This window comes from Orycteropus afer, unplaced genomic scaffold (genome assembly GCF_000298275.1).
Source record: "Orycteropus afer afer isolate SDZICR_OR568_19922 unplaced genomic scaffold, OryAfe1.0 scaffold00089, whole genome shotgun sequence".
Classification (NCBI taxonomy): Eukaryota; Metazoa; Chordata; class Mammalia; order Tubulidentata; family Orycteropodidae; genus Orycteropus; species Orycteropus afer.
This window is the reverse complement of record NW_006921676.1, coordinates 7,390,190-7,402,727: the sequence shown is the minus strand read 5'-3', so window position 1 is coordinate 7,402,727 and position 12,538 is coordinate 7,390,190. Positions and strand designations below refer to the sequence as shown.

The window sequence follows — 12,538 nt, the reverse complement described above, 5'->3', positions numbered from 1 at the left end:
CTTGCAGTAATAGGCCTTGGGTTACTGCTGGTAATCCTGCCTTCCCCTTGTAGGGTTAGAGGAGGTCAGAACATGTGGCCTCCTTATCGTTTTTGCAAGGCCCAACTCAGTAATTTTCTTTTTGTATTGTTGTGACACTAACTTAAGAGTTACTAGGTGGCCCAAATAGTGAACTGTTCAGCCACCAGCTGAAAGGCTGGTGGTTCAAATCCACCCAGAAGCACCATAGAAGACAGGCCTGGCAATCTGTTTCCAAAAGGTCATAGCCTTGAAAACCCTATGGAGTTCTTCTCTGTGCACATGGAGTAGCCATGAGTCGGAATCAACTGCAACTAACAACAAAAATACTAAATATTTCTTGGGTAAAGCATTAAACCTCTCTGGATTTCATGTTCTTCACTATAAAAGAGGTAAACAGGTATATGAACTAAGGTCCTATATAGTCAGAAATCACAAAAATAATATTCTATGACTCAAGTGATTTATTGATGTATAGTATAGCAAATTCTTTAATAAATAAAACAGATCAGAAAAACCATTCATGTCTAAGTCTCAACACCCAATCAAAAAGTTTAAAATAAAAAAAATAGTTTTTAGTTTATTCAATATAACAGTATAAATTACGGCCCAATGAACAAAACTAAAGTGTAGTTAACAAGGTAAGCTTTTGCTATTATACATAGACAAATCAACATGTCCTCCAAAGTGCTTCCTCCAGTAAAGTAATTAAGGCTCCTATAATATAAGTTTAATATGTAAAAAAATTCTGATTTATTATTTTTCCAATTAGCATCTTTCATCTTTATAAGCAATTTAGTATCAAATCCAACCAAAACTTACTTCTAATATTAAAACTGTCTACAAATTAAAATCTGTTACCCAATAAAGAAAAGTTTAATGTGATACCATAAAAAATGTTCAAATGTCCCCATACTACTAGTACTATCTTCATCACTAGTGGAATAGCTATATAATACCTGTGAATGAAGTTTTCTGTGGAGTTCTGAAAATAATGCAACATCTGCTTCTCTTCTTTGTCGAATAACTGAAAGGTCAGAAAACAAACTCAGCAAGTGAATAACATACACTGAAATTCATTTTCATGACTATTTCACCAACCACAGGCAGCCTGAAGTGCTGGAAAGAAATCTGGACTTAAGAGTCAAAAGATCTACACAAATAATCTGTTAGCTCTAAGAACTTAGTTAATTCATTTAATCTCTCTGATAGCTTTAAAATATGTACATTATTAAGGTGGTCTCAATGAATTTATAGGAAAATTAACCAATATAATAAAAATGGTGGAATTTTTAAAATTCTATATATAAATATTAATTAAAACAGAGGGAGGAAAACTATTGTCAATTTAACACTTAATAATGGCTAAGGAAGGAGCTCTGGTAGCATAGTGGCTAAAGCACTTGACTGCTAACCAGAAGGCTGGCGGTTCAAACCCACCAGCCACTCCTCGGAAGGAAGGTTGGGCAATCCTACTTCCGTAGTGATACTGCCTCGGAAACCCAAGGAGGGGTCGCTATGAGTCGGGGCCGACTCAACGGCACATAACAACAACAATGGCTAAGGAGGGATGGGAACTGAAAATATTTTTGGAATCCTAAATTCAAAAGGAGTTATAAAACATTATGATAGTTTATGATAGCTTATTTGATATTTAGACAACACATTCTAAACGTTTTGCTGACATATACAGCAATGCTTTGTCTTATTTAGTATAAATTGTATTAGTTGTTTCAAAATAAAACCCAAAATAGCTTATTATCTAATTTTCACCAACTAATACATGTCATTAATAAGTGAAGGTAGAAAAATATCTTTTTTTTAATTCCAACTACATTTGTAAGTTATTTGAAGGTGGCTATAGCAAATGAAGAAGCCGCTAAGTAGTGCAAATTACCGTACATACTTTGCTGCTAACCAAAAAGTTGGTGGTTTTATACTACCCTCCCATAGATGTCTTAGAATGCCTGATGATGTACTTCTGAAAAAAAGTCATTGAAAACATTATGAAGAACAGCCCACTATGACACACATGGGATAGCCATGATTTAGAATCAACTCAATGGCAACTGATAATAGCAGCAAATGAAAAGTTCGTGTTATTTTTCTGTTCCATGTTAAGAAAGCAGCTACAGATGAGATTTTAAGTTGCTTGACTAAATAGATTCTACTTGCTAACATTTACAAAAACACCAAGCAGACTTCCTATACACAGCTGTCTCTCAAAAAAAAAAACCTATGAAAATAGAATTTCATTGTTAGGTGCCAGTGAGTTGGTTCTAACTCATAGCAACCCAACACACACAAAAAAAATCTGCCTCGTAACGTGTCATCTTCAGAATCATTACTGTGTTTGAGCCTTTGTTGCAGCCACTATGTCAATTCACTTCATTGAGAGTCTTCTGCTGAATTCACTGACTCTCTGCTTTACCAAGGGTGATGTATGTCCTTCTTCAGGAACTAGTTGTGCTTCCTAACAACATAACCAAAGTACATGACATGAAATTTTACCATACTTGCTTCTAAGGAGCATAGTGGCTCTATTTCTTCCAAGACAGATTTGTTCATTCTTCTGGTAGTCCATAGTATGTTCAATATTCTTTATAAACATATTACAAAGCCATAAATTCTTCTCTGATCTTCCTTATTCACTGTCCATCTTTCACACACATTAGAGGTGACTGAAAATATCACGGCTTGAGTCAAGCGCACCTTACTTCTCAAAGTGACATCTTTGCTTTTGGACCCTTTAAGGAGGTCTTCTGCAGCAGATTTGCCCAATGCAATACATCACTTGATTTCCTGACTACTGTTTCCACAAGACTTGATTGTGGATCCAAGTAAAATGAAATCCTTAACAATTTCAATCTTTTCTCCACTATCATGATGTTGCTGATTGGTCCAGTAGTGAGGATTTTTGTTTTATGTTGAGGTGTAATTCACTGAAGGCTGCAGTCTTAAGTGCTTCAAGTTCTTTTGGCTTTCAACAAGTAGTATCATGTGCATATCGCAGATTGTTAATGATTCTTCCCCAAATCCTGATGCTGCATTCCTTTTCATATACTCCAGCTTTTCGTATTGTTTGCTCAGCATACAGACTAAATAATTAGGTGAAAGGATACAACCTAGACACACACTTTTCCTGATTTTAAGCCTGAGAGTAGCCTCTTTTTCTGTTCGAACAATTTCCTCTTGATTTATTCTGCAAAAGAACAGTTAAGTGTGCTAGAATTCTCATTGTTCTTTTATATACTTATATACTATAATTCCAGTAGTTTCCAATGAATCTTTGTGTTCATCCCAGTTTAGTAGTATGACTTTTTAAAATCTGATCAACAAAACTTGAAAAAAAACAAGAAGAAAGTGTAAGATAAATATCTAGAACACAGTAGCCACGTAAACCAACTTTGACTGAGGTAGAAAATTTGAACAGATCCATAACTAAAGAAGAAATTGAAGATGTCAGGAAAAAAAAAAAAAAAAACTGTCCACAACAACAAAAAAAAATCCCTGGCTGTCAGCTTCACTAGAGGATTCTACCAAACATTCAGAGAAGAGCAGACACCAATTCTACTCAGACCAATTCTACTCAAACTATTCCAGAACACAGAAAGAGAAGGAATATTCCCAAATTCACTCTATGAAGCAAGCATTGCCGTGATACCAAAGTCAGGCAAAGAAACCATTAAAAAAAGAAAACTATAAGCCAATATCCCTTATGAATATAGATACTTCTCAACAAAATCCTAAACAGAATTCAACATCAAAAAAAGAAAGAAAGAAAATACATCATGATCAAGTGGGATTCATGCCAGATATGCAAGGATGATTCAATGTTAGAAAATCAACCAAAATAATCCACCACATAAATAAAACAAAGTAGAAGAATCACATCAAATCAATCAACACAGAAAAGGCATTTGATAAAATCTAACAATCTTTCCCAATAAAAACTCTATGTAAAACAGGACAGAAGGGAAATTCCTCAACATAATTAAGGTCACATACATAAAACCATTAGCCAATGTTATCCTCAGTGAAGAGAAACTGAAAGCTTTCCCCTTCAGAACAAAAACCATTTATCCCCAAGCTCAACTGTCATAACATAAAAACCAAACTCATTGCTGTTGAGTCAAATCCAACTCAGAGACCCCTCTCCTTGGGTTTCCGAGGTGGTATCTCTAGGGAAGTAGATTGCCTCATCTTCCTTCCAAGGAGTGGCTGGTGGGTTTGAACTGCCAGCCTTCTGGTTAGCAGTCAAATGCCTTAGATACTATACCACCAGAGCTCCCAGGCATAACATACTACACAAAAACATTATTCCACATCTTACTTTGCCAAGTAGCTACTGGGATCTTAAAAGCTTGCAAGCGGCCATCTAGATGCAACAATGGGTCTCTCCTCATCCAGGACAAAGAAGAATGAAGAAAACCAAAGACACATAGAAATGATTAGTCCAAGGGACTGGTATACCATGTGATCTTCACCTGTAAGACTATGAAACCAGAAGAAATAGATAATACCTGGCTACCACTGTCAACCACTCAGAAGGGGATCTATGTAGAAGATCCTGGATAGAGTGGGAGAACAATGTAGAACAAAACTGAAAATAAAAAAAAAAGAGAGAGAGAACAGGTTTGCTAGTCTGATAGAGCCTGGTGGAACCACTGGGATTGTGGCCCCTAGCTGCCCTTCAGGTCTGGAATTGAACTCACTCCTGTGGCTTCCAGTCAAACAAAAGACAGGCATATGAGCTGAACATTTACATTAGGTAGATACACTCCTTGGAGAGATCAATCATGGGAGAACAGAAGGGCTGTGTATGCACAGGGAGACAGCTCTGGGGTCAGGAGTACATGGGAGGAAAGAACACAGGGAAGAGGTAACTATGGGGAAGAGTGGGAAGAGATGTTGCATTGTGGGAAATTGCAGTCAATGTCATAAGACAAAGTGTATGTGAACTGCTCTGGTAGCATAGCGGCTAAGGCACTTGACTGCTAACCAGAAAGCTGGCGGTTTAAATCCACCAGCCACTCCTCAGAAGGAAGATGGGGCAATCTACTTCCGTAGTGATACTGCCTCGTAAACCCAAGGAGAGGTCACTATGAGTCGGGTACAACTCGACAGCACACAACAACATAACAACGTGAACTGCTGTATGGAAAATGAATTTGCTCTGTAAACTTTCACCCAAATCACAAGAAAACTTAAAAAAAAAAAAAGGAATGTCCTTTATTTCTGTCTTACTCAATATTATACTGGAAGTCCTACCTACAGCAATAAAGCAAGACAGAGAAATAAAAGGCATCAAAATTGGTAAAGAAGTAAAACTATCCCTATTTGCAGATAATATGATCTTATACACAGAAAATCCTAGAGATTCTACAAGAAACCTACTGTAACTAATAAAGCAATTTAGCAAAGTGGTAAGGTATGAGATCAACATACAAAAATCAATTGGATTCCCTTACATTAACAAAGAGAACTCTGAAAAGGAAATCAGGAAAATAATGCCATTTACAATAGATGAAGTACTTAGGAATAAATCTAAGTAGAGACACAAAAGACCTATACAAAGAAAACTACAAAACACTAATACAAGAAACCAAAACAAACCTACATAAATGGAAGAATATAGCATGCTCATGGAAAGGAGGACTTAACATTGTGAAAATATCAACACTACCCAAAGTGATCTATAGATGTAAACCAGTCTCATTCCAGATTCTATCAACATTTTTTAAAGAGATGGAAAAATTAATCACCAACTTTTTATGGAAAGGAAAAAGACCCTGGATAAGCAAAACACTGCGAAAAGAGAACAAAGTAGGGGGCCTCTCACTTCCCAATCTCAGAACTTACTATATAGCCATGGTAGCCAAAATATTCTGGTATTGATATGACAGACACATAGATCAATGGAACAGAACTGAAAACCCAGAAGTTAATCTATCCAACTATAGAAAGCTGATGTTTGACAAAGGGTCAAAATCCATTAAATGGAGAAGAGATAGTCTCTTTAACAGATGGTGATGGCAAAACTGGATATTCATTTGCTGAAAAATCAAGAAGGATCCCTACTTCACATCATATACAAAAACTAACTCAAGACAGACTAAATGTAAAATTTAAACTACAAAGACCTAAAGGTAAAACCTAAAGCTATAAAGATCATGGGACACAAAATACTGGCAAACTTAGGGGCCCTAATTTATGGCCTAAATCATCTATCAAACATAACTAAAAATTCACACACAGCAGAAGATAAACTAGAGGACTGGGACCTTCTAAAAAAATCAAACACTTACGCACATCAAAAGACTTCTCCAAAGACTAAAAAGAGAACCTGTGGACTGGGGGGCAAAATCTGGCAATGACACAGCTGACAAGAGACTACCCTCTAAAATTTATAGAAAACTTCCAACTTCTCAAAAACAAAAAGACAAAAAATCCAATTAAGAAACGGTTAAAGGATATAAACAAATATTTCACCAAATAAGATGTTCAAGAGGCCAACAAATACATAAGGAAATGTTCATGATCATTAAAGAGATGCAATTTAAAACACCGATGAGATACCATCTCACCCTGGCAATAATAGCAATTATCAAAAAGAAAGGAAACAAAAGCTGGTGATGGTATGGGGAGACTGGAACTCTCATACACTACTGGTGGGATTGTGCAATGGTACAATCACTGTGGAAAACATGGTGCTTTCTTAAAAAGTTAGAAATAGAATTATCATAGGATTTAGTAATCTCACTATTATATATGTGTGCCTAAGGCACTTGACTGCTAAGCAGAAGGCTGGCAGTTCAAACCTATCAGCCACTCCTCAGAAGGAAGGTTGGGCAATCTACTTCCATAGTGATACCACCTTGGAAACCCAAGGAGGGGTCACCATGAATCGGGTCCAACTCGACAGCACATAACAACAACACAACAACCTAGAGAAATAAGAAATGTGAGAAGAATAGATAGATGCACATCCATGTTCACTGCAGTATTATTCACAATAGCAAAAAGATGGAAATACCATTAATGGATAAATGGACAAATTATGCTATATATACACAAAGGAATAAAGGAATAATACATAATGTTAAAGAATAATGATGAATCCCTGAAACATCTGACATTGTGCTGGAGGACAGCATGCTGTGTGAATGAGTAAATCACAAAAGTACAAATATATGAGACCACTACTATAAACTGTAAAGAAAAGGTTTAGGCGCAGAAGGAAACATTCTGTGATGGTCACCAGGGATGGGGCAGGGAGGAAGGAAAAAAAATCACTAACTAGATAGCAGACACACATTAATTTGGTGAAAGGAAAGGCTATATATACACAGTAAGGGACAGGTCAGCACAGCATGATCAAGGCAAAGGAAGACACTGGGAGGTACACAAGAATAAAAGCAACAAGGACAAGTATTATTACATACACAATGCTGCATTAACAGTAAATAACAAACAATAATTTATGAGTGGATACATAAGCTGAACAGGTGTGGGATGGCATAGGTGAGTACACTCATGAGCATATACAGATTTCACAAAGAGTATTTCTAAATACATATTTGTATGTTCTGCAAATATATCCAGGTATATAGCAAAGGAAACAGGGCACAGTTATAAAAAACTCCTTAGCCATAACCAAACACTTTAAAGGAATGAATCACTGGGCTTAAAGGCTTAGGGCCATAGTCTCAGGGACAACTGGCATAACAGTCCATAAAGACAGTGTTCTATATCCTACTTTGGTGAGCATGGACTGAGGTCTTAAAAGATTGCAAGCAACTGTCTGAGATACAACTATTGTTCTTCCAGTCTGAAGCAAAGAAGAATGAAAATCAAAGACTCAAGGAAACAATCAGTCCAAAGGACTACGGACCACATGAACTACAGCCTCCACTTGTTGTTGTTGTTGTTATGTGCCGTCGAGTCGAACCCGACTCATAGCGACCCCTCCTTGGGTTTCTGAGGCAGTATCACTACGGAAGTAGATTGCCCCATCTTCCTTCCGAGGAGTGGCTGGGGGGTTTGAACCCGCCAGCCCTCTGGTTAGCAGTCAAGTGTCTTAGCCACTATGCTACCAGAGCTCCCCAGCCTCCACTAGCCTGTGCCAAAAGAATTAGATGGTGTCTCACTACCACCACCAACCACTCTGATCAAGATAACAATAGAAGGTCCTAGATAATTGTGGGAGAAAAATGTGGAACAAAATTCCAAATCATAAAAAAGACCAGACCTACTAGTCTGATAGATATTGGTAGAACCCTGAGACTCTGGCCCCTAAACACCCTTCAAACCTGGAACAGAATACATTCCCAGAGATCACCTTTCAGCCAAACAATAGACTAGGCCTATAAAGTGAACAATAACATACATGAGTAAAGTGCTCCTCAGAACAATCAATCATACAAGACCAAACGGCAGCATTTACCCAAACACAAAGTTCAGAAAGCAGGAAAATGGGTGAATGGAAATGAGAATCCAGGTAGGAAGTGGGAAGAGTGCTGTTATACTGAGGGGACTGCAACTAGTGTCACAAAAAAAAAGTGCATAAATTGTTGAATGGGTAACTAATTTGCTCTCAAAACTTCCACCTAAACCACAATAAAACTCTTAACAACAAAAAAAATTTTTTTAAATCTTATCACCCAATCACATTTAACCCTAAATGTTCTAATTTATTTGCAGAAAGATTGTTGTTGTTATTTGCCATAGAGTCGGCCCCGACTCCTAGCAACCCCTCCTTGGGTTTCCGAGGCAGTTATCACTACGGAAGTAGGACTGCCCAACCTTCCTTCCGAGGAGTGGCTGGTGGGTTTGAATCGCCAGCCTCCTGGTTAGCAGTCGCAGAAAGATAATGACTGACTTTAAGGTCTGTGGGTAATAACAAATGGTTAAGCACTTGGCTACTAACTCAAAGGCTGGTGGTGATATCCATCCAGAGGAACTACTAAAGAAAGGCCCAGTGATCTACTTCTAAAAGATCACAGCCAGTGAAAATCTTATGAAGCACAGGTCTAATATGAAACACATGGGGTCACCATGAGCTCAAATCAACTCAACAGTAAGTGGTTAGGGTTTTGTTTTTTAGTAACTGACTTTATAGCCAACATTTCTTCACATTCATCAGCTAGCAACAGATCCGGGTGTCATGCAATAGTTATATAAACCATATATCAGAGATTACATAATCATGATCATATCTCTACTTTCAACTATTCTTATTTAAAGTTAAATCAAAACCAAACCCACTGCCATTGAGTTGATTCTTACTGATAATGACCCTACAGGACATAGGAGATGGGGTTTCCAAGGCTATAAATCTTTATGGAAACACAGTCTCATTTCCAGAAGGCAAAACTACTATAACTTAACTGATCTAATATACCAACAACTATAATCAATTATTTTAATGTCAGAACATGAAAAAATATTTCTAAGACTTAATGAAATATGATAGACCAATGGTGACCATAACATGAATGTATCTATCAAGTTCTATCAAGTACAGTTGTCAACAACAGAGCTGAATACATAGGGAGTTGTGCTTATTGGAGATACTCCAGAGTGGTGGACACCAGGTGCAGATGTGAAAGAAGACATATGCTAAGTCAATCCATAATATGCTGCACTTTCAGAAACACAGAGTATACGTAGGCAAAAAAAATTGTACATGGAATTTTTCTTCATAAAAAAATTCCAAAACTTCCCTGGAATATTCATAGCAACAATGTAGCCATCAGTTCTTCTCTTAAATCTGAGCTTAGACATATTTTATTTTTAGCTGTTATATATATGTGTCAATGGTCATCATGAGACCTTGAAGTGTAACTTTGTAAAAGAATGGTTGGGAGCATATTTATTTAATATAGTACCTAACAGTTGGGGTTCTCAGTAATAATCTAAAATCAAAATGGTTCATGCATGGTTTAAACAAAAAGTGCATTACTGAATGTGTAAGTTTTACTGTTACATTCTCAAAAACAACAAAATAAATAAAATTTTTTTAAAAAAGAGGACAATGTTCTAAGATTCATAGTCTTATAGATGTGAAAGAGAAATAAGTTCTTATGAAGTTCACAGCAGGACTGTTGTTGTTGTTCAGTGCCACTGAGTTGATTTAAATACTCGTTTTTATCCCTAAGGAGCTCTGCTGCTGCAATGGTTAAAGTATTCAGCTGTTAACCAAAAGGTCAATGGATCGAACCCACCAGACACTCTGCAGGAGTAAGATAAAGCATGCTTCTATAAAGATATAGCCTTGGAAACTCTGTGGGGCAGCTCTACTCTGCCGTATAAGGTTGCAATGAATCAGAATCAACTCAAAAGCAGTGAGTTTTGGTTTGGTTCTTAATTCCTACCTTATATATAAAAAAACAAACTCACTGCTGTCGAGTCAGTTCTGACTCACACCGACCCCTCCTTGGGTTTCCAAGGCAGTATTTCTACAGAAGTAGATTGTCCAGTCTTTCTTCTGAGGAGTGGCTGGTAGGTTTGAACTGCCAGCCTTCTGGTTAATGGTCAAATGCCTTAGGCACTGCGCCACCAGAGCTCCCCTACTTTATATAATACATGCATATTAAGTAATATCAAGGAGCTCTGATGGTGCAGTGCCTAAGGCAGTTTGCTACCAACCTGGTGGGTTGGTGGTTCAAACCCACCAGCTGCACCAAAGAAGGAAGATGAGGCAATCTACTTCTGTAAAGATTTACTGCCTTGGACTGGTATACCATGCAATCCTCAGCCCATATGACTATGAGACCAGAAGAACTAGACGGTGCCCAGCTACCACTGTCAACCACTGGGTGATGGGAGTGAGGTCTAGCTAGGTAAGAGATGCTGAACAGAGTGGGAGAACAATGTAGTACAAAACTCAAAATCACTTAAAAAAAGGGGGGGGGGGACGACAAGATTTGCTGGTCTGATAGAGCCTGGTAGAACCCCTGAGACTGTGGACCCTAGCTGCCCTCCAGGTCTGGAATTGAACTCACTGCTGTGACTTCTTCCAGCCAAACAAAAGACAGGCATATGAGCTGAACATTTATATTAGGTAAATACACTCCTTGGAGAGATAAATCATGGGAGAACAGACGGCTATGTATGTACAGGAGACAGCTCAAGGGATGGATGGGAGGGAAGGACACAGGGAAGAGATGGTTCTGGGGAGGAAGTGGAAGGACAGTTGTTGCATTGTGAGAGATTACAGTCAATGTCATGAGGCAAAGTATATGTGAACTGCTGTATGGAAGATGAATTTGCTCTGTAAACTTTCACCCAAATCACAGTAAAATTCTTTAAAAAAAAAAGATTTACTGCCTTGGAATAGGGGTCACTATGAGTCAGAATCTACTTGACAGCTATGGGTTTGGTTTTTTTAAGTAACATCAAAAATCTGAATCATATCAGCACATAAATCATTTCAAACTTTTATTACTTATCAAGCCCTAATTATGTAAATACAACTACAGCTAGATCTAATTACAGCAATCAATTCCTATCATCCAGATGACTCAGGGACACATCTCTGAAATAGGATATCCACACAGACTACTGGCCAAATATAGTTAATAATGAAACAGCAGGGTGTTGAAAAACTGTGTGGAGCATATCTCCTAGAAGGTATCTGTGTTAGACTGGGTTCTCTAGAGAAATAAAAACCAGTAAAGCTTATATATATGTATATATAGAGAGAAATTTATCTTATGAAAATGGTTCACACACTTAGAGAAGCTGGCAAGTCCAAAGTTCCTGGATCAAACGTCAAGCTGGAGGCTTTTCCTGGTTCTTGCAACTACAGGGGCTGAGGAGCTCAAGGCTGGCAGGCAGTGCACTGGCTGTTGACCCAAGAAGGACAAATCCAAGATCTCCAGGCTAAATGGTAGACTGTTCACTCACGGACAGTTGTAGGAAGCACAATAGAATCCTGATCCACAGAAGAATGTCTCTCTTCCCAAGATGTCCTTGGATATACTGGAAGCAGGTCACACCCCTAGGGAAACTGCTTTCAACAGATTGGCCACTCAGAACATAGTCATCTGATCCCATCACAGGAACAACCACACCACAACAGCTCAAACCACAGAGAACTGTGGTCCAGCCAAGTTGACACATAGCTCCAACTATCACAGTCCACCCCTTGTCAACTTGCAGTTGTACACATCTTCTCAACCATATAAAAATCTCTAAATAAGGACAATTATAAAGTCATATTTTTGCCTAACAGGATATGCTAACACACATACAACCAAAATGAATTAACCTTATTTACATTTCACAGTTCATAACAGAAGGAAACAAAAATATTTGATGCACATATACAATGAAGAAATATAACAGTCACAGTCCTCGTTTCTGCAGCTGGTCATGTGGTTGTAGCTAATATTCAGAACTACCTTCTTCACCACCCATTCTGTATTTCCCTTGCCCTCAGCAAGCACCTCAGCTGGTTGTGGTTCTTTGCCTGGTGGGGTGACCCAAACTTTCATTCCTGAAGGGTCTGGGCCAT

The 12,538-nt window shown here is 38.0% G+C and overlaps 1 protein-coding gene across 1 annotated transcript in view; it reads right to left on the bottom strand.

The window, feature by feature from the left end:
* TUBGCP3 (tubulin gamma complex associated protein 3) overlaps positions 1-12,538 on the bottom strand; it is a 220,043-nt gene that overhangs the window by 180,336 nt on the left and 27,169 nt on the right. Inside the window, exon 3 of the mRNA XM_007942386.2 lies at positions 978-1,045. Within this exon, the coding sequence (XP_007940577.1) occupies positions 978-1,045 (68 nt within the window). The remainder of the gene's footprint in view (positions 1-977; positions 1,046-12,538) is intronic.